This window comes from Kogia breviceps, chromosome 7, assembly GCF_026419965.1.
Source record: "Kogia breviceps isolate mKogBre1 chromosome 7, mKogBre1 haplotype 1, whole genome shotgun sequence".
Taxonomy (NCBI): domain Eukaryota; kingdom Metazoa; phylum Chordata; class Mammalia; order Artiodactyla; family Physeteridae; genus Kogia; species Kogia breviceps.
In genome coordinates, this window is record NC_081316.1 from 6,842,390 (window position 1) to 6,865,642 (window position 23,253).

Below are 23,253 nucleotides of genomic sequence, written 5' to 3' on the forward strand. Positions count from 1 at the left end.
TATAGTAATATAGTAAATATATAGTAAATATAGTAAAACATTAAGATTTGGGGAATTGGTGTCAAGGGGATCTGGGAATTCTTTGTATTCTACATTTAACTTTTTTGACGTCTGAAAATATGTCAAAACAAAAAGCTTTTGTTTTATTTATTTTTTTTTTTGCGGTACGCGGGCCTCTCACTGTTGTGGCCTCTGCCGTTGCGGAGCACAGGCTCCCGGACGCGCAGGCTCAGCGGCCATGGCTCACGGGCCCAGCCGCTCCGCGGCACGTGGGATCTTCCCGGACCGGGGCACGAACCCGCGTCCCCTGCATCGGCAGGCGGACTCCCAACCACTGCGCCACCAGGGAAGCCCCACCAAAAGCTTTTAAAAAGAAGAAGTATGCAGACAAATGGGAAGAAACCGCTTTCTCCAGGAATCCCAGTTCTGAAGCCGGCATTTGTCGTAATTTGAACAGGACCCAGACTGGGGTTTAGTTAGCAATCTCTCCTCCGCCACGTCACCAGCACTATCCACGGCCTCTACAAATGGGCTTGCACGTTGGAATCGAAATCACAAGGCAAAAGCCAACTCTAGGAACATACCTGGCTTCCCCAGCCCTATGGAAACCCACACCTGCAGCCACATAAGTAACTGGCGATCCCATCAAAGCACGTGGTTCTCCTAAATGCTCTTCGAAGGCCCGAAGGAAGCAGTATTTTGTCAGCTGAGGTCAAGTTACTCTTGGACCTTAAAAGTCATAAAAGTACTTTTTATTGTCTGAGCCTCTATTATAATTTCAGCTCTTCCTACAATTAGTCTAAATGAGTGAGGTTTCCTTGTATCCAAAGAGAAGGGGTTAAAAAGAAAGACCACTGACAACCGCTGGACCATGGAAGCGACCTAAGTGTCCATCGGCAGATGAATGGAGAAGCAAACCGGTACATCCATACGGTGGAGTATTACTGAGCCTCGAAAAGGAAGGAAATTCTGACGCCTGCTACAACACGGATGAGCCTTGAAGACGTGATGCTGAGTGACACAAGCGAGTCACGAAAAGGCAAACGCTGTATGTTAGCACTTATCTGGGTCCCTAGCGCAGTCAAGTTTATAGAAGCAGAAAGTAGAACCATGGTTGCCAGGGGCTGGAGCGTTTAACGGGGACAGAGTTTCAGTGTTACAAGAGGAAACGAGGACGGATGGTGGTGACACTTGCACATTATGAACGTATTTCAGACCACTTGACGCACACTTAAAAATGGTTAAGATGGTAAATTGTATTATTACTTGTATGTTACTACAATAAAAAAAGATTGGAAAACAGGAAAAGGAAGCCCGCTAGCCAGTGCCCGTCAGGGCCTTCATCCTGCCCTCAGCCCCCGAGGTCCCCTCCGTCCCCCAGCTTACACCCCAAATTCTTTTTTCTTGTCTTTTCCCCGATGATGAGACTTGGTTTGCATCTCTTCCCGGTGCCCCGTCCTTGGTCTACTTGTTGGTTCGTTCACCGAGCACCTCCCCAGAGCCTCCCCTTCCTCGTGGAGGGGACAGACACGTAACAGTGTGGCCGAGTGCTACAGGGCCCAATGGCCAGAGCCCTGCATCCCGGGCGCAGCGTGTCCACGAGGAGGAGCGGTCGGTCCTTGTTGAAACGGTCGGGGAGGCCTCAGCAAGAGCGTGACCTTGAACTGGGTACTGGAAACTACAGAGGTCCTGGCAAGGCTACATTTTACGGCAAAACAGGACATCCCAACTCCCAACTGAGCTGGCCCTAAATTACTAAATGAGAAGCCTTAGGGCCCCCCCCCCCCCGGGCTGGTGACAATAATAAGGACAATCACATAATCACTCGTGTTTGAGTGGTACTGACCCATCCACTATCTTATTTGATCCTCCCCAGATCCCTAGGAGGTCTGTGTTTTTACCCCCATTTTACTGATGAGGAAACTGAGGTCCAGAGAAGCTTATCTTGCTCAAGATCACGTAGCTAGGAAGGGCCGAGCTGGGGTTTGAACCCAGAGGGTCCAGCTCCAAGCCCACGGTCCTGTCTACGGCCTCTCACACAACGGTGTGCTGTCTCTCTTACGTAGACAGGCAGTCCTGAAGGGATTGCAGGCAGACTTAGTCTTGTCATTGGGAGACACGACTGAGCCATTGGAGATGTTTCCATCACAGAGGACTAATCTAAACAGGACTTTCGGGTGACCATGAGAAGCCGCATTTATGATCTAACACTTGAACATCACCTCCTGATATTTACTGGGGTGAGCTGGGGTCGTGACCTCAGTCAGGGACTCTAACCACCCCTGTGAGTTGCTGTCCTCATGGAGACTGAGCTTTCCCGGCTCCTTCCTTCCTGGTCCAGCCTAGGTCTCATCCCCAAGCCCCGCCTCATGAGGCTGGAGGAGATCCTAGCACCCCGCAGGGGAAGGGGCGCTGGCGGCCACCGGGCTGGGTCCACTGCCACAGAAGAGGGAGCCTCCATACTCTCCCTTAACCCCAACAAGAAGTCCCAGAGCTCAGGGGTCACCCTGTGCCACTACTCACCTTCCAGGAAGGATACGGAGACCCCGAGCGATCACAAGGCCTGTCCGTGGAAGGACTGTGTCTCCCGGTTTCAAATCAGCTTGGTGGTCTGTCTGCCCCTTGTCCCTCTCTACCTTCGCCTAACCAAGTGGCCTTGGGTATGTCCCTAACTATCTCCCACCTAATCCCTCAGAGCAGGGAGAAAAATGTGCATTCCCAACCATCCCCACGGAGACACTGTAATAGTGCCATTGGATCCAAGGGAGGCAAGATGGCGAAGCTTAAATCCTGCTCTAGGTGAAATGAATGAAAAGTCTTTGGAGCAGGACAGGCTTGGGTTTGGCTCCTGATTCTGCAGCTTCTTTGCTGCATTCATTCATTCAGCAACATTTCTGGGGCGCCAGCTCTGTGCTGGGCAAAGTTCCATGTGATGGAAATACGAAGTCTAATAAAGCATGGCCCCTTCCTTCCAAAAGTCCCCCTTCATGAGGGAGGCAGTGATTATGGTGTGGGGAGGGGGACAGAGCAGGGGCATCTAGGCCAGCCTGGTGGGGGGAGCAGTCTTTCCAGGACCACTCCAGATCTCTGTGTAGGAGAGGCTTCAAGGCAGCGATCTCCTTGGAGAGGTCTGTGAAAGCTGTGTATAGCTAGCTCTTTATGCATGATAAGGAAGTGTCAGTTTTCCCCATTAAAGGAATGGGGAAATTTCTAAAGGAGATTGTTAAGGAGGCTTCCAAGCCACTCACGCTTTGGCAAAGTGACCTGGCCTCTGTGTGCCTCGGTTTTCTCATCTGTAAAGTGAGGTGGAGGATGCCCACATCCCAGCATGCTTGTGAGATCTCAGTGAAGTCAAGTGCAAGAATGCACATCTCTGCCGGACACACAGCACGCTCTCTATCAACGGGAATCCCCCACGATAGCTTAATACACTTATGATTTGGAGGCAAGTTAGGCCAGGGCGGCTGCAAGAGCAGAGCAGAGTCAGTCACTCAAGCTGCAGTGTCTCATCCTTGCCCCGCCCCCGCCTCAGGTGTACTCCTTTTAGCTCGTTTCCCCAGCTGCAGCTGCCCAGAACATGCCACAAACCCCTGTCCCAAGTAGCCCCCCACCCAGTCCCCTTCCAATCAGGGCTCATTTTACATACATAGAACAAAGACGATAAACGGGGTGAAACATTTGACACAATTTTGTTTATCATTTGTTACATACATATTGAAAACTGCTAGTTGATGTTAAAGAAAGGCCCTTCCATAAATACTTTTTAACCTAAGTTAGGTTGCATCTTGAAGCTATAGCCGTGACATGAGAACTGTAATTTTAGTCACCGCCTTGAAGACAGAGTGGCTTACAAACCAGTTGGCAAAGGTCAGAGCAGTCGTGAGCTCCTTATAAAAACCTCACTCCCACTTGCACTCTTGGGGCATCTGGACATCTTTCCTAGGGAGGGACACCAATAATTAATGGCTCCGGAAGAATTTTCTCTGTGGGAGCATCCGCTGCCCTCTAACCATCACACCACCTGAAAGCTCTCTGGGGGTGGGGAGTGGATAGACGGACCTTTCCAGAAAGGTAACCGTCGCCTCGCCACCGCCACTGCTGCTGTCATTTAGAAACCAACTTCGGTGACTCAGGACTACGTTGGAGCCGCTTCTGCCCAGCGAACCCCGGCTCACCTTTCCAGGCCGGAGTCTATTATCACTTCCTCTTTGCGGATTTCCTGCCATGCCCTCCTCGGAACTCCCCTAATGACCCCTAATAATTAGATTACTTTTCACAAAGCATTGCAAGTGTGGCTGCATGGCAGCCTCCACCATTAGATAGTATCTTCATCATGGACAGGGAAAACATCTTATCAAGCTCTGGTCCCCACATCTGGCACCCAACAAATACCCTCTGAATTAGATGAATCTTGTTAAGCAACTAGATGTCTCAGCCTGCACAATGACCGCGTCGGCCTAGAGAGAATTTTTTTTCCCACCCAAATCAAGTGTTTTCTTCCTCCAGATGTGTTAATGCTGTGTGCATAACCTAAAGAATCCTTTGCAAGCCAAAAAAAGCCAGAAAGATGTTTCTCTCCTTGGACAAGAAGGGAAAAGTAATGGCTGAATTAATTGTGAGACGGCTAGTTAAAGTTTTCTGAGGTTGGTAAGGCTGGATAAGATGATTCAATCTTGGCTTAACAAAATTCCACCTTTAAAATTATAAAATGGTTAAAAATTCAAAATCTCTAGAACAAAGCTCTACCTAAGCTGTTAGAGTTTCCATCGAAATGGCTGGGGTTTGGAGTGGGTGGGGTTCAAGTGTTTTGCCCATCACGTGTAATAAGTATAAACACTGTTCAATATTCCAATATTTACAAAGAACACGTCGGTGAAGAATGATTCTTTCATTGCCTCCTGCTCATCTGGAACTGAAGAAAACGTCAAATATGTCTCTGCTTTAAAGTGTACGGTGTGTACCTTCTAGCAAGAAAACCGCAGTGGATACGTGACGAGTACATCTCTTCTCAGTACTCTCTTAGTACTTCTCAGGGAAATGAATCGTCCCATGAAACAGTGAGAATGTGCTTCGTGTAGCACAAAACCGGCTTCGCGTAATCTCCTCTGAGGGGCTGAGTCCTGTGCAGTTTATTAGGTAAAGCCCGGCCCTGGCTGTCCACCTGCCTCGGCTCAGGCCATGTTTCTCCAAGGCGGCCCCCGATCCCTGATGCTGAGCAAACAAGGAGGCTGCTCCCCGAGCAGTCAGTTACCGTGAGTTTAGGGAAGGGGGGGCCTAAACTCCCCAGCAGCCTGGGGAGATGTGGCCTGAGAGGTCTGGAGGGCCCGGGGGTACCCTTCTCTCGTCCTTGATCCCTCCTGGCCCCATGCTAGGCAGCCAGCCAGCCTACACCCCTTTCATCACTCGTCCGTATTTTGAAACGTTTTGTCAACCACACAGTGTGGACTCAGTAATAATTTGCTCATTTTCCAATTTTATGCTTTCAAGTCAACCATAACTCTCTGTCAAGGTTTCCGGCTTCACCTACTCAAAGTTCTAGCAAAATCCTATCAAACATAACAGCTAATATTTATTGAGCGCTTACTCTGTTCCAGGAACTGTTTTAAGCTCTTTACCTATGTCATCTTATTTAATCCTCACAATATGACTCATATACCCACTCTACAGATAAGGAAATTGAGGCAAAGAGGTCCACTAATTGGCCCAAGGTCACTCAGCTAGACAGGCTGAAATCTGTTCCCAGGTCCTGGCTACACTGGCCTCACCGAATCCAAGGCATCTGAAGCTTCAGGCAGCCTGTGCAGCTGAATGGTAGGATGAACACAGTTTCTACAAGAATCCGAGAACATTAGACGCTGTGCCTGTTACTTGCCTTTGGGCACCTGGCTTGGAGTCTAGGCCTCTGTTTATTCAACTGGGCTGGGGGATTCCAAGGCGGGAAGCACTGGCCTCACAAGAGCCCCTTTGGGGCTCCCACTGCTCCACCGGCAGTGACAGAGGGGGGCAGAGCCCCCCCTCCCCTTTGGTTACCTACCAGGGGTGTCAAATACTATCTAGTCCCTGGCTGAGCCGCTCACTGGACAGCACTTGGGATGGAGGGTGGAGGACGGGGAGCAGCAAATGCCTCTTATGAGAATGAAATCGAATATCTTCAAGATATTCACAGGGCCAACAGTACAGAGCCAGGGAGGGTGCACAGGGGACTTCCCTCCTAGAGCTCCTCCCGGCTCCATGGGAGAAGGGCTCTGGGATCATCTTACCAAAAGGCGTAGTCTCAGATTTGGTCCCCTCAGGAGGCGGCGTATGGACCCTAAGAGCACAGGAGAATTTCCCCCAAGGCCATGTCCTCACAGGAGGGTCAGCTGAAGGACATGGGGGCTCCCAAACAGCCAGGGGCCTACTCAGACGACAAGGTCGTGGCTCTGGCACCCTCACCACTAGCTCTGCTCTCCACCCCTTCTCACCAGCTCTGGTTCCTGGAAAACAAGTGTGTCCCAGAGCTGAATCTCTCTGGCTGCTCAGTCTCTGGCCTGGGGGTGAGGGACTGAACAAGATGACTTAATGAGGTTCCCCATATTCTGGAACTCTGGACCTTCATCTCAGAAGGCCATGCCAGGGACAGACCCACTGTACAGACTAGAAAGCCTAGAAATAAACTCTCAAACATATGGTCAATTGATTTTCTACAAAGCTGCCAAGACCATTCAATGGGGAAAGGACAGTCTTTTCAACTAATGATACTAGGAGAACTGGATATCCACATGCAAAAGAATAAAGTTTGACCCTTATCTTACACCATCTACAAAAATTAACTTAACGTGGATGAAAGACCTAAACTTAAGAGCGAAAACTATAAAGCTCTTAGAAGAAAACATAAGGGAAATTCTTCCTGGCATTGGAGTTAACGATGATTTCTTGGATATGACAATGAAAGCACAGGCAACAAAAGAAAAAATTGATAAATTGGATTTCATCAAAATTAAAAACTTCTGTGCATGAAAAGGACACCATCTAGAAAGTGAAAAGACAAGAATGGAGAAAATATTTGCAAATTACATATCTGATAAAGGATTACTATCCAGAATATACATAGAACTCCTACAACTCGACAACGAAAGCCAAACAACTCAATTTAAAAATGGGCATATGAATAGACATTTCTCCAAAGAAGACAGACAAATGGCCAATAAGATATACAAATGGCCGAACACAAAAGGACAAATATTGTATAATTCAATTTCTGTGAGGTGCCTGGAGTAGGAAAATTCAGAGACAGAAAGTAGAACAGAGGTTTCCAGGGGCTGGGAAGAGAGGGAAATGGGGAGCTATTGTTCAACAGGCCCGTCTGGGAAGATGAAAAGGTTCTGGGAATAGTGGTGATGGTTACACAACACTATGAATGTACTTGATGCCAGTGAATTGTTCGTTTAAAATCCTCGAAGTGGTAAATTTTATGTTATGTATATTTTACCACAATAAACATTATCCCTAATTAAAATAAAGATTTGAATTTTAAAGGAGGCCACACTAAGCTTGGGGTCTCAGCCTCTCACTGCACTGCTCAGAGGCCTCCAGGGGCTTCCCTGAAGTCTGAACAACTCACCAGAAAGTGAATGGCCCTCTCGGCTTTGCCCCTGTCATTCCTCAGGCCGATTCTTGCCTGTGTCCATCATGCCCTCTGCAAGCCACACACTTGCTCTTTCCCAAACACTCCATGTACTTTCCTGACCCAAGTGCTATCTGCTGAGTCTAGAGTGCTGTTTCCAGCTCGTTCAGTTGGTGAACTCCTATTCAACCTCCAAGGCCCACCTCAAATGCCCATACTCACTAAGTTTCAGTCCATTTTACTTTTCCTGAGGACTCCCACGTCTTCACATTCCCGTGGGCAGGAATCAACTCATTCACTGCCAAGTGCTCCACACCTGACGACATAGGGCCACAACCCAGCAGGAATTGTTGGATGGGAGGGGGAGCCTTTGGCAGGGCACCTCTCACAGCTTTGTTTATGCCCAATTCCCTCTCTAAAGAGGCAGGAGGAAGCGCTTCCATCAGAGTCTCCTCCACCTCTCTGATCCTCCTCCCAGAGTGCCCGGCTCACTGAGTAGTGGTGGCCACCACCTGCTGAGTGCTGACTCCACCCCAGGCTCAGGTCTCAAAGTTCCTTCTCACTGGGTCGTAAGCTCACGACAGCATCCTGGCCAGAACACAGTGCTGCATCCCTCGGAGGTGTGGAATCTCAGAATCCTGGGGTGGGGCGGGGCTGAGTGGATGGGGTACCCAGGGAGGAACGTCTGCAGCCCTGGGGCTGCCCCGCCCGGCTAGGCAGACAGCAGGAAGAACCAGGGGCCCAGAGCTCACTGCAGGGAAAGGGGGGAGACCTGAGAGGAGTGGGTGTGGCGGCGGGGAGGCGGGTGTAGGGAAGCCCATTTGCCTAGAGCTGGCCTGGGGGAAGGAGCAAGACCCTAGCTGTGGCCTTGGAGGTGACAGCGAAGGAGAGCAGTGGGGGAACAGATGCTCCTCTAACTGTCAGAGGCTGAGCGGACCCCAGGCTTGTGCAAAACGGGGCGACGCAAGACTCCCCTACTCGCACTCCCCAGAGGGATCCCTGAGGGAAATAAATTATTTGCCACCAGGGTACAAGAGAATTACAAGATGGGTTCTCACCCAGGCTCAGATTCAAAAGGAGGAGGAAGGACGAGAAGATAGAAAGATTCTTAGAGCTCCTAGCACGTTCACATCCTGATTCCTTTCCTCCCTCCCTTCCTTCCTTCCCTCCCAAACGTGCGTTGAGCACCTGCCACGTATAGCAAGCCCTGCTCCAGGCTCTGGGAAAAGTCTGAAACCAAACAGACAAAAGCCTCACCGCGGTCTCTCATCCTGCCCAGGAAGTAGGTATCTCCCCACTGTTTGCTCCCACATACGGTCCTCAGCTCCACCCTGCCCGGACCAGAGGTTCTGGCACATTCCTGGGGCCTCCGGGAACTCAAGGAGTAAAATCCCTCAAAACAGTTATGAGGTCCCGACGCAGTGCCCGGCCCCGTGTTCTCACCACAGCGCAGCAGGACACTGGAACAGGGCAGAGGCTGGGCCCAAGGTCCGAGGTCAGGTCTAGACTCCAACCTGCCGGGCACCAAGCCCATCCTTGACCTCCCATCTGCCCCTGCATCCCCAGATGGGAAGATGAGAGAAGCTCTTTGGGGGCCGTATTTGTGAAACCCAGCCTTTCAATCCCATATCATCTGGGACCGGATGAGAGTGACCTCAAATCTAATTAGGATCATCCTACCAAAGTATGCCCTCTGGGTCCTCAGAGCCCTTGGCGGTCAAGTACTTACCTTTTCACCTCCGAGCTGTCCCACCTTGGGCAAGTTACTCATCTCCTATGAGTCTGCTTTCATCCTTGACATAGGGATGATAATTGAATCTCTCTCCCAGGGCTGAGATGGGGATTCCGTGAACTCACGCCCAGGAAGCACCTGGCACAAGCAGAAGTGCTCAGGAAGCATGAGCTGCCACACGGGGTCCTCAGCAGCAGAGGCCTTCCCTTGCCGACTCTAACCTCCTGTTGCCTCGCACCCCACCAGCCTCACTTCCCCTCACTTCCTCGCTGTCTCTGTCCTGAGGCAGGGAGTCGGGCAAGACCGCCAGACTCTTCCTGCTTGGCAGGCCGGGCCGAGGAACCTCTTGGTACAACGAGGCCTGGAAGAGCGCGGGACCCCAGGACCTCGGAAATCAACTAGTCCCAGGCGGGGGGTTTCAGGTGGGAGACCGAGGCCCTGAAAGGAGGTCTGTGCATAGAACCGTGGGCGTCCTTGCCTTCTCTGCCCTTCGATGAGCTCCCTCCTTGAAGGGGGGGCCGTGGAGCCATCCCAGCTCAGTGCTGGGGTGTGAGTCACATGTCAGCCCATGTGGCTGAGTGGCGGGGCTGCAGACAAGGCCAGGGAGACCCCTGGATATCAGGGAGGCCCACAGATCCAGGAGGCACCAGAGTTCTGAAACCTGATGGGAACCCTGTCCGCCCTCCATTCAAAAGACCTTAGTTCCTGCAAGACGACTGAGGGGGTGGGGCCCTTAGTCCTCCCAGGTGGAGACCGTGACCTTGCAGGGCATACCTGCAGGCGTACTACCTCTCTGCAGCCTCACACACTCCCTTCCCACGTAGGCAGGACAGGCCCAAACAAATCCCCTTTTGCAAATGAAGAAACTGAGTGGAACCGGAGGTAAGAGGACTGTTCCAAAGGCACAGGGCCATTTCCAGGGAAAAGCCAATACTTGAACCCAGATCTCTTGACCTACAGAGAAGGCATGGAGGGGGAAAAGGAGAAAGGAGAGAAGAAGTTGCCAGCTTTTCAGCTCCCAGAGGAGATCCAGCTGGTCTGTGGCAACTCCCAACTTCCCTCAACCTCTCTGAGCCCTCACCTTCCTGGGCGAGGTTCCGCCCACCGGGGGGGGCGGGGAGCCAAGCTGCCTCTCTCTGCCCAGCCTGAATCTGGGCTTCCCCTTTCCAGCACCCCCCCCCCCGCCATGAACTGCAAACAGCCAAGTCACTAGTCTGTCTTCTGAAGGCAGGACTTCTGGACCTGAAGGCAGGGGCTGCGTCCAGGGCTTCACAGAATCCCCGTGAGGCCTGGCACAGGGACAGCCAAAGTTTGGTGAGCAACTGGAATTAGGCGTTTCAGTCCCCTTCCCTGTGAAACGGCATTTGGGACCGGGTGGGGCACCCATCCCAACACCATGACCCATCACGTTGGAGGGCTGGGTACCAGGCTTCTAGACCCAACCGATGTCTGCAGCCTGGCAGATGGTCAACCTCTGAGGAGGAAGTCGGTCATGTGGCCTCAGCTAACCCCCCCTTGGGCTCTCACTGCATGGGTTCCATGCACTTAGGAAAGAAAACCTGGTTTAGGGAGCCCAGCAGAGAGCAGGAGTCCTTGCCCCGCTGGGTCACATTCGGGATGAGTTCCTGCAATCCCATCGGGTGCTCTTCTGTTGCCCTGGCAACCCCAGGAGCTCATGGTGGAGCCCACCTTATTTCTGAAGGAGGAGGAGACTGCAAACACCTACCCTGTTTGATGCACAGACTGTGTGACTTACTGGATGGGTTACAGCAAAGGGAGACGGTGGCCGGGGTCGGGCGGGGGCAGAGACTCCCCAACTCCTTCTTCCCTTGGCCCCAGCGGTGGTTCCCCCCTTCCCACTGGTCTGTGGGGATCCACTTCTCTTTAGGCCTCATTTGCTCACCTGTTAAATGAGATCTGCAATGTGCATAAAGATGGTGCGGACTCTTCCACAGCCAGCCCCACAGGACCACGCCCACGTTTCAGGGCTGGGGGTAGGAGGAGGCCCCGCTGCAGCGTGGGTGGGCTGGGTGAGGTCCCCAGGGAGACGCTCAGGCTCGCCCAGCCCCAGCTGGCCACAGGGGGACTCTGCCTGCCAGTGGGTGAGTCAGCCTCCCTGAGAAGCCGCGACCAGTGACAGAGAAGGCCACGGGCCATGACACACAGGCTCTTCGTCACCGCCTCCTGGCCCGTGACGCTGATGGCAGAGCCTACGACACGCGCTGTCCCCGGGGCGGGCGTAGGGGGGCGGGGGGTCCGGGATCGTGCACAGGTGCTCACCCTTGCCCGCACACAGCTCGCCTACGCTGGCTGCACCCTCCGAAACTCTGGGGAACGCACGCCTTCCACACAGGAGCGCACACACATTAGTAGGCACGGACCCCTGCATCACCCTGGGAGAGCAGGACCGGGACCCCCGATGAGTGTGGGCGGGGCACACCGCTCCGCGTTCACGATGGACGTGCGCTCACACAAACCCCCAGGCCCCCACCCACACCAGCCAAGGTACTGGGATATGCTCACGGGGCACTTAACCACACTCCGGCAACACTCCAAATGAGACACCAATTCTTCATTCATCCTTGCAGCCAGTGAACATTTCCTATGCCCCAATGTATACACCTGGAAGGACAGAAGGTGTAGGACGGCAGGGAGCCGCTCGCTGGGTGTGTTCTAGGAGAAGGTCTGGAACATGGTAGGTGACCGGTAAATGCCAAGATAGGGAAGATGGGTGCAGACAGGCGACAGGAGAGGTGGAGGGGCCAAGAACCCCTGAGCCCCCGACTTGAGGCTGGTCACTCGTGAGCAAAAAGACACCCCGTCCCTCTCCTCTCTCCATAGTGAAGCCCCAGCCTGGAATCTAGAGCCTGCATTCAACTTCCGCTGCTCTAGGACCGCCTGCCCACTTGTCCTGGGACTGCTGCCTACTTGGTGCCTGCGCCCCTTGGCACACCCCAGGAAACCCTCAGGATAGGTTTCCACTTCCAGGAAAGCCTTTCCCAGCACACTCTACCCCGATTTCTCCTGGACAAAAAAAAAAAAAAATTAAAATGTATGTAAGGGTGAGGAGGGCAGGGAAACAGGGTGAGGGGGTCCAAACTAGTACCCGCACAGTAACCCCTAGAGGGCCTTTGGAAATCGTCCAGAATCCTGCATTTCACAGAACTAAAATTCGGACCTGAAAGGGAAAGGGAAAGGGGAGGGATTTTCCCAAGGCCATGCAGGGAGTAGAGAAAACCGTGGTGGAGACCCGCCGCCATCTCAACCCAGAATGTGCGCCCTGCCTCGCACGGGTGCCAAGCTGGACCTTCGCACCCGGCCCAAACCTTCCACAGCCTCTCAATCTTCTCCGCCGTGGCCCTTGGAGAGCTCGGAGAACCTGCCGCTCTGCCCCGACCTGGGTCCCCGGCAGTCCATCTGCAAGGTGCTTGGGGCTGACGCCCAGGCTTCGGGACCCCAGTTTGGAAGGAGAAGCCGCCCTGAGACAATCTGCTTTAAGAATCCGATGAAATGCGCGCCGGCTCCCTCTCGTTCTCCAAGGCGCAGCGTCGCCCGCACCCAGCAGCCCCGACCCGACCCTGCGGTCCCCGGTACTCGCGGCGTGGTCCTCGGGAAAGACAGGTACTTGGCAGGCGCCGGCACCTCTTTCAGCACCCCATCTACCCGCCGGTATCTCCCAATAGCCCTCCTCTCCTCACGCGCAGTGACCCTTCTAGCTGCCCCCAAACCGCTCCGCATCGCCCCCCTATTCCCCAGCCTTTCGCTGCTCTGAGCACCCTCTTTGTGTGTCTCTTTTCCTCTCCACTGAGCCTCAACTCCCCTTCCACCGCTCCCTCTCTTCCTTGGTGCTGCTGGCCTGGGGTGGGACGGGGTAGAGAAGAGGGGCTTTGCTAAAGTGACAGAATGCACTGGGGAAGGGCGGGTGCACAGGTCCGGTGCGTCCGGAGCTCCCGAGACATCTCCCTGGACACACTGGAGGCTTCTGTGGCACCACTGAGCCCAGCCTTTGTAGGGAGACCAGCTTCCAGGCAGCATGGCATTAGCTGCCCCGGGCTACCCTGCACCCCTGTACTGGGTGAAGAAGGAGCATCTTGAGTGGAGTTGGGGGCGTCGCCACCCGTCTGCACATGTGTAGGCTAGAGAAGATGGCACAGGGCTGCACCTCTGGATGGAAGGTCCCTGGGGGCCACCAGTAGCTCTGATCTCTGGGAGGCTTTGCTGGCCGCACAGAAGCGCCTCCTCTTTCTCCAGAAAAGCCCTATTTTGAAAAAAGGGCCTCTTCTCACTGTCTAGTCTGAACAGAAGGCTGGCCTGTGGCACCCACAGCTCCGGGGCAAAGGGAGAGGGTGGGGCGGTGCCTTTCACTCTAAACTTGCTGGGTGATAATCAGCCCATAGCCGAGTCCTCCCTGTCTTGGTTTCCGAATCCGACGACCTGCCTTGTCACCTCGACAACGCCTGGTCAGCCCGGTAGCTGCGGGAGCACGTGGCCAGGTGGCACCTGGCTCACCGCCTCACCCCAAACTGTGCCTGTGCCTGGGTCCTTCGGTTTCCTGGGGGCGGGGGGAGCTGAGGACGCTGAGGCTGCGGGTGTGCTGAGAGTCCTCTCCAGCCAAGTATCCGCTCGCATCCGGCCCCCAGCTCCCCTCTCCCTTCAGTGAAAAGCACACCCGCTCCAGCGCGGCCTCGCCATTCTCCATCCCAGGCCCTCGGAGCCTCGCGGGACCCCCGACAGTTTTCACATGCTTCCTCTGACCGCTGCTCCGGGCCCCCTGGTCCAGGGGGTCGGCGGAGAAGCCCGAACCCCACACAGACGCCGGGACTCCAACCTCCTTTCAGTCCCCGTACATGCAGAGGCCCTTACATTTCCATTTCACATGTCAGTCTGCCACCAAAACGAAGCCGAGGGCAGGCTTGCGGGAAGAGAGAAAGGGGCCGAGGCCAAGGTGGAAAGGTTTGCCCACGGAAAAGAGCGTCCGGCTGCTTTCTGAAACGAAGGTTCTCGGGACTACGGCAAAAATTTATGTACGGTACTTTTCACTTGCTTTCCTGCCGTGGCCCCTCTTTGCAGCGGGCAAAACTCGGGGCTTCGGCGACTTCATGAGAGCCCTGCGCGGCGAGGTTCCCGGCGCAGCCCCTCGTTCCCTCGAAGCGCAGGGACCACGCGGATCCGGGAGAACAAGGTCAGGCCACTCAAGAAACGCCGCTATCGCGAACAAGGGGCGTGCGGGGGGGCGGGGGGGAGGGCAGCTTCTCCGGTTTCCCTGAAGTCTCTTCTGAAATTTCCTTACAACAGTTAAAAAAAAATCCCCCCACCGAAAGTTTTTGTTTACAGATACAGTACGTAAACGGTCTGTGTCTTGATCCAAGTGGTCGTTATACAGCGAACACGTACGTAACAGTTCTTCAAACTTTCCACTTAACTGTGTACTTCACTGTATATAAATTAGAATAAAGAAAAGTTTGTGCTCATCGACTGATTTAAAATAATATTAGACCTTTAATCCAGGCCTTCTGTTTTTCTATTTAAGCTTGTATGTGTTTAGGCTGGACTGTTAGAGCACACTGGAGGCTATAGAAATGAACAAAGTAAAAAAATTAAAAGCATCTTTTTTCCTCTCCTCCCCCACCCCCTAAATGGACCGGGGGTCGACGTCACAGCTCTCAGGCTTGAGTTTTCCCTCCATCATCCCACAGTCACCCACGGGCTCTTACGGCTACCGTGCAAGCCTCGGTTTCTCGCTGTCTTTTTTTTTGGGGGGGGGGGCCTCTCTTCCACAAAACACACCCCGGTTCTTTGAGTAAATTCGAATATGACCCAGGAAGAGTTTACACATTTTGTGGTGTGTGGATTGTGTTGGTGGGAGAAAATAAATATCTCTAGCATTTAAACTCTGCGTCTAATTCGCCAAATCGAGACCAGCCCCTCGGCCGCGCCCCGGGGGTCTCCGGCCCTGCCCTCGTCTCCCAAGAACTCTGCGCTAAGAGCGCTGCCTTCGCGGACGGCTGGAGGGGAAGGTGGCGGTGGGCTAGCAACGAAAACCTGCGAGCACTGAATCGAAAGCGAAAGAGGAGGAGGTAGCGGTGCTGTTCTCGGTAGCGTTCCGGGGCGCAAGGCCAAGGCCTGGCGGGCCGCGCAAGCGGCCGCCTTGGAGAGTCGTCCGCGTTGGGAGCGAGGTGCCGGGGTCCCTAATCCCGCGGCGAGGAGGCTCTTCGCCCGGCCGAGAGACATCGGTCTCCAACCTGGCGTGTCTCCTGGGGCCCGTGCAGCCTAGGATGGGCCAGCAGGCAGGGCCTCGGGAAGGCCGAAGTGTGAACCCGGAGCCTGACGGGGTCGGGAGTGCAACACGCGAGGACACGGTGGGGCTCTTTAGTAAGAGCGCGAACGTCTCTGCACCCAGGGGGGCCTGGGGAGTCACACCGTTCGTCGCCCTTTTAGTACCGATGGGGAAACGGAGTCGCAGTCAGGGGACGTCTGCAGCCGGGATAGGCTTCTCACCCCCTCTTTCCCCATCTCCGAGAAGCCCCGCCACTGGAGACCTGAGGCGGCTGCCCTGCCGCAGCCTCTCTCGCCGGGGCCCCAGCACAGCCCCCAAACCCGCACCTTTCCAAGGAGCGCTTGGACCCAAGGACTGGCTCCCCGGGCTGACGTCCCAAAGGAGACCTCGGACCCTCTCCTCCGCAGAGCTGGGAAGGAGGTTGCCAGGCCAAAGCTACCCTGGGTGGGGGCCGAGATCCGCCGCAGCAAGCCTAGCACCAAAGCCGTGTTTGCCTCTGCCTTTCCCCAAGCTCCTGGGGACATCGGAGGGTTTTTCCTTAGACGCTTTTTCCCCCCTTTGGAGTACATGCTCTCACGAGTGTGGGAGAGAACCATGTCAATGTGTGCTTCAGTCTCCCTGCTTGCTGGCCACCTAGAGAGCCCGCTCCAGAGGCCCTCCTCCCAGCTGCCTCTCTAGAGATCAGAACCTCACCTCTTGGTGCCTCGGTTTCCTCCTCTTGGACCTAATGTGCCTAACTTTTTTTCTACAGGACCCAGAAATCTCCTCTTGGCCAGAGAAACAGCAGCTGCTGAGAGAAGGAAAAGAATAAGCAGAGCTGTTTGTTGTTTGTGGCTTTGCCCTGAGCAGTACCTCCATCTTGGGCATCAGCGAAGTGGGGTCCTGTTGGTGTTTCTGAGCTGCCTTTTGTCTCAACCTGCAGCTTTGGGCTTTGCCTAGCGCAAGGTCGGGGGGCCTGCCCTCACAATTGGGTGCTTACAGGTTCCAACGGCACAGAGGCCGACGGTAGAAACGTGGAGCGGGGAAGCTAGACTCTTGCTCTTGTGGGGGAACATTTACTACCCCATGAGGCCTTACTGTTATCTCCTCGTGATGCAGATGAGGAAACAGGGCTTTAGAGGGATTTCTTACTCTCAGGTCACAGTGTGGGCTGCCCCAGTGGCTACTGTCTGTAGGGGATGCATTATGCAGGCTGGCAGTGGGGGCCCAGCAGGGCTCAGAGGCAGTGCTCAGAGGGGTCTAGCTCTTTCCCCTTTCCCTCTGAACCTGAAGACATTTCCAAACGAGAGGTTGAAAGCAGCTCAGGATCTCCCCTTGCCAAATTAACTCAGCCTCCTCAGAAGCCTCACTGGGTGAATTTCTCTAACACATGAAAAACCAGCGCGGTGGGAGAGAAAACATGCGAGTCCCCTGGCTCTGCACAGCGAACCTCCACCGGTCCCTCAGTCCCGAGACTGGCTTACACCTAACATTCCCAAAGGACAGGGACCTGGAGGGGCCTGGGCGAGGCCAGGAGGAGGGAGCCTGATCCCCGGGGCTGGCAGGCTGGCGCACGCGGACAGGGCGAGAGCCCCTCTCCACCTGAGTGTGGAAGGAGCACCTGTGTGGGGCTGTGAGTGTCTGTGGTCCGAGCGCCTGATCTTATTCCAACAGGAAGGTGGAGAGGAGAGGTGGAGGCGGTGGGGAAAGCCACCGGGTCCCTCTAAATCTGCTCGGTCTGTCCTGCGGGTTTGAGAGCGCGTGGCTCTGTGCGAAGCCACATGAGCGTACTTGGTGTGTGTGTGAGCGCGCCGCTCATGAGGAAGTGGCTGTGTGTGTGTGTGTGTGTAGAATCCAAGTGCAGTCAAGGGTCTGTGCGCATGTTTGTGCGTGTCGGCGACCACTTAGTGGGCTAATTCTGAGCCTGTGGGGAGCCAGATCCAGGCTGAGTATAAGAAAGCGTTTGCCACGGGTTGTTTCCTAAGCTTATTCCAGTCTCCAAGGCCTCCACCATGTCCCACCTCTGTCCGCAGGCCTGGTGTCTCCCCATGGGGCCTGGATCAGTGCAGCCAAAGCCGTTGTCTTGGCAGAACCAGCTCATTTCCGGGACCCTGCCTGAAGGCCAAGGCCCCAGGGGGAGAGTGTGTACCCAGGGATTTTTTTACCTCCCTTCTCAGTTTCTCTCCCTGCCAACTTGGGGCTCACCAATGCCGATTCTGTGGGAGAGAAGGCCCAGGCTCCTCAGCTGCTCTGGCCTCAGGCCGCCCTTGAGAGGCTCTCTCCTGCACTACGGTCGCGGCGCTTGGCGCTTCGGGGCCCAGGCCTGCGTCCTGAGGCCGCCTTCAAGGGGGCTTGGAGGTCATTTAGGCCTCAGGTTCCCCGTGGGCCCAGATCAGGACCCAGAACCTTCCCTCTTGCCCAGCACTGCGCCGCCTGGAACTCTGTGGCTTCCCCAGCCGCTCGGTCCTGAACCATTGTTCGGAGGCCGGCCGCCTCCGGGGATCGCGGAAGGAGAAACGCTCGGGAGCTCTGGTCGGCCCGCCTGCCCGCCGCGAACCACCTCGACTCGGGTCTTCCGCGGCCTCAGGCGTCTCTGGACCCGCGCGCGTGCGGCGCCCCCGTTCCACAGCATATCCCGGGCGCGCTCCGCCGACTGCGCTCCAGGCTCCCGGCCGGGCTCCGCACCTGCGACGCTCCCACCTGCGGCGCCGCCCGAGGAGCCCCCTAGCCGGCGAGGAGGGAGGCCTCGGCAGCCCCGGAGCCCAGCGCCCGGGCGCTGCGCTGCGACTGTTTCCCACCCGCACGCCTTGAGCCGGTGCGAAGCATCCGCTTCAAAGTCGGCCCGGCGGGCAGCGCAAAGCAAGTGGTTTGGGGGAACGGCGAAGAGGGGAGAAACAGACTCCAGGTTGAGTTTAATAGCCGACTCTCCGAGCCCTCCGCCGAGCGATCTGAAGGGGGCCGGAGGGATCCCTTGGTCTCCTCGGAGCGGTCGATCCCCACTTCCCTACCCGAAGTCACACGCAGCTCGGCCCCGCGCCTCCCCAGCCCGCCGACTCCTGCCTCCCGCAAGCCGAACGGGTTTTGAAGGTGCCGAAGCCCTGGGTCCTGGGGACCCCAGCCCGAGGGCTCTGCACGTGCACTCACCGTAGCAGGGGACCTGCAAGGCCGCGTTGTGGCCGCCGCCGCCTTCCTGGAGTTTGAGGCTGCCGTCCGGGGGCGTCTTGCAGGCGCCTCGCTGCAAGTAGAGATGCGGTTGCTGCGCGGGTGGCTGCGGCGGCGGCTGCGGCGGCGGCGGCTGCGGGGCCGGCGACTGGGGCTGGAACTTGTTAAAGGAGCCCCGCGCTCCGGCGCCACTCTCCAGGGGTGCCGCCAGGTCCTGCTGCCCCGCGCCGTAGCGGGCGCGGCTCTTGGCGTCCCCGAATCCCTGCCCTTTGGCGGCAGCCGACAGGAAAGTTGTGCTGAACTTATCCCCGCCGGGGTACGCCCTAAAAGGCGACGAGCCCTCCCGGCTCTGCGACACCGGGCTGTAGTAGGCGTCCATGGCAGCAGCCGGCGACTCGCAGTAAGAGACGCAAGTCTCAGCATTCATGCCTGGCTCGGGCGGGCGACGGGCGGGGGCGCGAGCGAGAGCGCGAGGACGCCACCGCGCGCCTTGGCCGGGAGTTTGGAGAGGCAAAAGGAGGCGGTGGCTGTGCGCGCCGCGCCGGCCCGCTCGCTCTCCCCCTCCTCCGCTCCACGCCTCTCCCTCTCTCTCTCTCTCTCTCTCCTCTCACCCCCTCCTCTCTCTCTCCCTTCTCCCTCCCCACAGCTGGCCCAGGGAAAGAACCGAGGACTGTAAAAAGATTCAGATGTTTCGGAAAGTTGACCAGCTCTCCCAAACCCTCTTAAGGTTTTGAAGCGGAAAAAGAGAGTGATTTTTTTTTTTCTTGACTCTTTTTTTCGCCCCTCCTCTCCCTCTTGTCCTCTCTCCCTACTCTCCTTCCACCACTCCCCCCACCCCCGCCCCACTTAAGGAGATGCTACTAGCTCGCTCGCCGCTCGGAGGGGATTCTACCAAGAGCCGCCCAAAGGCCTTTTCGATTCAAGGCGGGCTCCCGAAGCTAGGCTGAGAATTGGTCGGTCCAAGCTTTGGCCTAGGGGTGGGGGATATGCAAAACTTTAGTGACAGATTTTAAAAAATATTAAAGAAAACAAAACCAAAAAAAACCTAACAGGTTTCGACATTCGGAGTCTGATGGGACGCTAGCATCCAGGTGCAGGCAAGTCGTTCGTACACTTGCCGGCGAACTTGGCGGCGCAGCTGTGGGTCTTCCCACTGGCGCCTCTTCCCCTGGTTCCAACCCTTCTGCCTATTCTCGGTTCCTCCATGAAATTAACACACACGCGCAGCGGGCATCCTGTGTACGGCCACTTTCACGTCTCGTTAACTATTTCCCTTTCCTGTAAGGGCACTGGGTAGGGGTGAGGAGGGGCCCGCGTTCACTCAGACACTGGGGAACCCCCAGGCTGGGCCAGTTTCCGAAGCTTTAGAACGCGGCCCCCTCCCCCCACCTCTCCCCTCCTGGGAAGGAGCCGCGACGAGAGCGGGGGCCCGAGCGAGAGCCCCCTACGTACGCCTCAGGTAGGTCTCCGCCCGACCGAGGGGATTTTCTGCCTGGCACACCTGAGGATGTGGAGTTGGGAGACCAGCTGGCCTCGCCTCGTCGTCACGCTGTCACCTGCTCACTGCTCGGGTGGGGGTAAGGCAGTCTCTAATCTCTGGCCTCTCTGTCGCCGACTGTCAACCGAATGGCTTGGATTTGATGGGTTGTGTGCGCCCCAGGGAAAAGAACGTTTACGGCCCCGTCCAGTCCTTTCCACATGGCTAATCATCAATCGCACCTCACAACAACCGTGAGTGGTGGAAATCGGGGTCCCCACATTCTCCAATGAGCAAACCGAGGCTCAGAGAGGTGCGGTCACCTGGCTGAGGTCACACAGCTGGGAAGTAGCAGCGCCTGCCTTGAAACCCAGGCTGAGGTGAGTCCCTCCGCGGATCTGGGATGGTGTTGCTGACAGCGAACACGCACAGAACAGAGGAAACGGATCTCTGACTGCGGAATGACTCAGTTTGAAGGAGACCAGTAAGAGCAGCCCTCGAGAAACTGCAGGGAAAAATCCGTGGATAGAGGACGTATCTCAAGGGAGGCAGGGAGTGGGGTGAAAGGTGAAGGGGCAGAGAGTAAAATGAGAGAGGGCCTGAGCGCCCTGAGCCCAGGAATGTGGGTCAGAAGTCAATCTTCTGCACCTAAAAGGTCTCCCTAAGAAAAAAATACCTGGGGGGGGGTCGCGCTTCAACCCCCCACCTCATCCTAGCTAATCCTCACCCCCACCCCTCTCCCTTGGTATCTCTGCTCCTTGCTCTGCCGCCGACTGCGCGATCCCACATCTGGTTTCCATCGCGGCTTACCTTGAAGTGCTCGTTAATAAAGATATTCTGCAAACCGCGGACAGGGGTGCGCAGGCCCGAACCCTTCCCCCGCCGCCCATGGGGACCCGCGCCTCTCTGGCTCGCAGACCTAAGCCAAATGAGGATCTTATAGATACTGAGTGCCTGTCGTGCCAGAAGCCATCCACAGGTCATTCCCTTGGGCCACCCCAACAATCTGGCGACGCTGGCCTCGTCATACCCATTTTCCAGATGGGTAGACTGAAACTCAAAGAAACGAACTAATTTTCCAACCTTGGATAGCAAACAGTGAGTGAGCCTGCCATCAACCCCAATGCCCCTGTTCAGCCCAAGTTTGGTTTAGTTCTTAGAATCTGCCAAGTTCTGGAATCCCCCAATCTCATCCCTGCGCTTTTGTCTTGCCAGTAACTTGGTGTTCAGCGTGGAGTCTCTTCCTCCAGAAAGACTTCCCCATCTCTCCTAGTTGGGGCCGCATCTCCATCCTGGACTTCATGGTTGTCTGGTGGCCCGCTCGGTGTTCATCTCCACCTCACTAGTGCGAGGTTCCGAGAGGGAAGCCTCTGCCCCGCCTGGCACCCCACAAATATTTATGGAATAAAATAGTAAAGCCTGGGTTCTTTCCCCTGCTCAGTGAGGCAGTTCCCAGCGTCTTTGGTTTCCTCTAGCCAAGGACAACCGGTTGCTCTCCCTCCCCCTCTTCATGAATCAAGAGACAAAATTAAGAGCGTGCTGGCCTCTCCCGGGCTGCACAAGAACAGTGAGTTCTCTCAGGGTTGGGGCCAGGCCTGCCTTGTTCACCGCAGGGCTTGGCACATCCTAGGCACTCATAAAATGTGCATTGAACGAATGAATGAAAAAAAGGCCACGTGGTCCAGTCCGGGGGTCTTAGAGGCACGTTTTTGCTAAGCTGTTCCAAGCTAGCAGGCTACTCTGGTCCCCTGCACCCTGAAGCTGCCTGCTAGCACCCAGAGGGTGTCTGCAATCCTTCTACTTCTGCCCCCATCCTCCCATTCCAGGCTTAGACACAAGGAGGAAACTAAGAGAAGCAAAATACGTGGGGCGGGGGACAACGCCAAGACAGGTACAATGGCAATTACAATATTCTCCAGTAACTTCTGAGCTGCTCCGTGTTCTCAATTCAAAAAGACAGAAACAAAAACCAACCCTGCCGTGTTCCAGAAAGCTTTCTTTGAGCACTGCTTCTTGCAGTCTACCCACCCCATGCTTTTATGACCTGTTTAATTATGGCCTCATTATTTAACCTTTTCCTGGCCACCCCGGGGGGGGGGGGGGAGTTTCAAAACCCGAGCCCTCGGGCGCAGACTTTGGCATCCTCAGCCAGAATCCCTCCTGGTGCACGGAGATCCTTCCTGGCCCTTGGAACCAGCAGGGGGGCCTTCTACCTTCCTTTGTGGTACCTCAGAGATGAACTCAGAAAGAGTGAGCATGTGCCTGCGAGTGAGAAAGTGCATGTGGGTCTGCCTGTGACTGCGTGGGAACATTCTGGGTGTGTTGTTTTCCTCACAAACATCGCTCCGGATCCCCCGCCTAAGTCCCTTCAGACATGTCTTTCCCCAGAGACGCTAAGTGTAGCTGGTTATCTCTCTCTGTGTTCAATCATTTGCTGATCCATCGGTCCATCCATCCCTCCATCCATCCCTCCCTCTGCCATAGCTGAAAGCTGACCCACTCTCACCCAGTTCCCCTGCGAGGGTGCAGGGCCCCCTTCCAGCCAGAAGTGACGTGGACACCCCTCAAGCCCATTTCTGGCCGCTGCCTTTGCTCTCCCAGTGCGTTATTTCTCTCTCAGCTAACGTCCTCCCTGGCTCGCTGTTTGTGCCCCCACCGTTGAAGCGCCTGGCAGTATGTCGACACTTCCGGTCACTTCACCGTACCAGAACAGTTGGGGGTGGCAGGGCCCTCTGCTGCAAGTCCTGCATCCCTCCCCCGCGGCAGACACACCCCTGGCTGCCCCTTCTCTCTTGCTTTCGCATTGTTCCGCCCTCCTGGAAGCAGATTCCCCCTCTGTGGGCTCTGCACACAGCCTGGGAAGGGCAAGGGTGACAGAAAGTCTTTCTTTGCCAAGGCCAAATGCCCAGCATCACCTCCTCTGGGAGGCCTTCCTTCACCCCCTAGCCACTGCTCTGTCACATCTGCCTGGTTATTTCCTCCATAGCGTCTATTCTGACCTGACATCTTCTCCCACATTT

At 55.6% G+C, this 23,253-nt stretch overlaps 1 protein-coding gene across 1 annotated transcript in view; it reads right to left on the bottom strand.

Moving 5' to 3' along the window:
• ALX4 (ALX homeobox 4) overlaps positions 1-19,183 on the bottom strand; it is a 40,934-nt gene extending 21,751 nt beyond the window's left edge. The window contains exon 1 of the mRNA XM_059069929.2: positions 18,739-19,183. Within this exon, the coding sequence (XP_058925912.1) occupies positions 18,739-19,183 (445 nt within the window). The remainder of the gene's footprint in view (positions 1-18,738) is intronic.
• Positions 19,184-23,253: the final 4,070 nt, after the last annotated feature.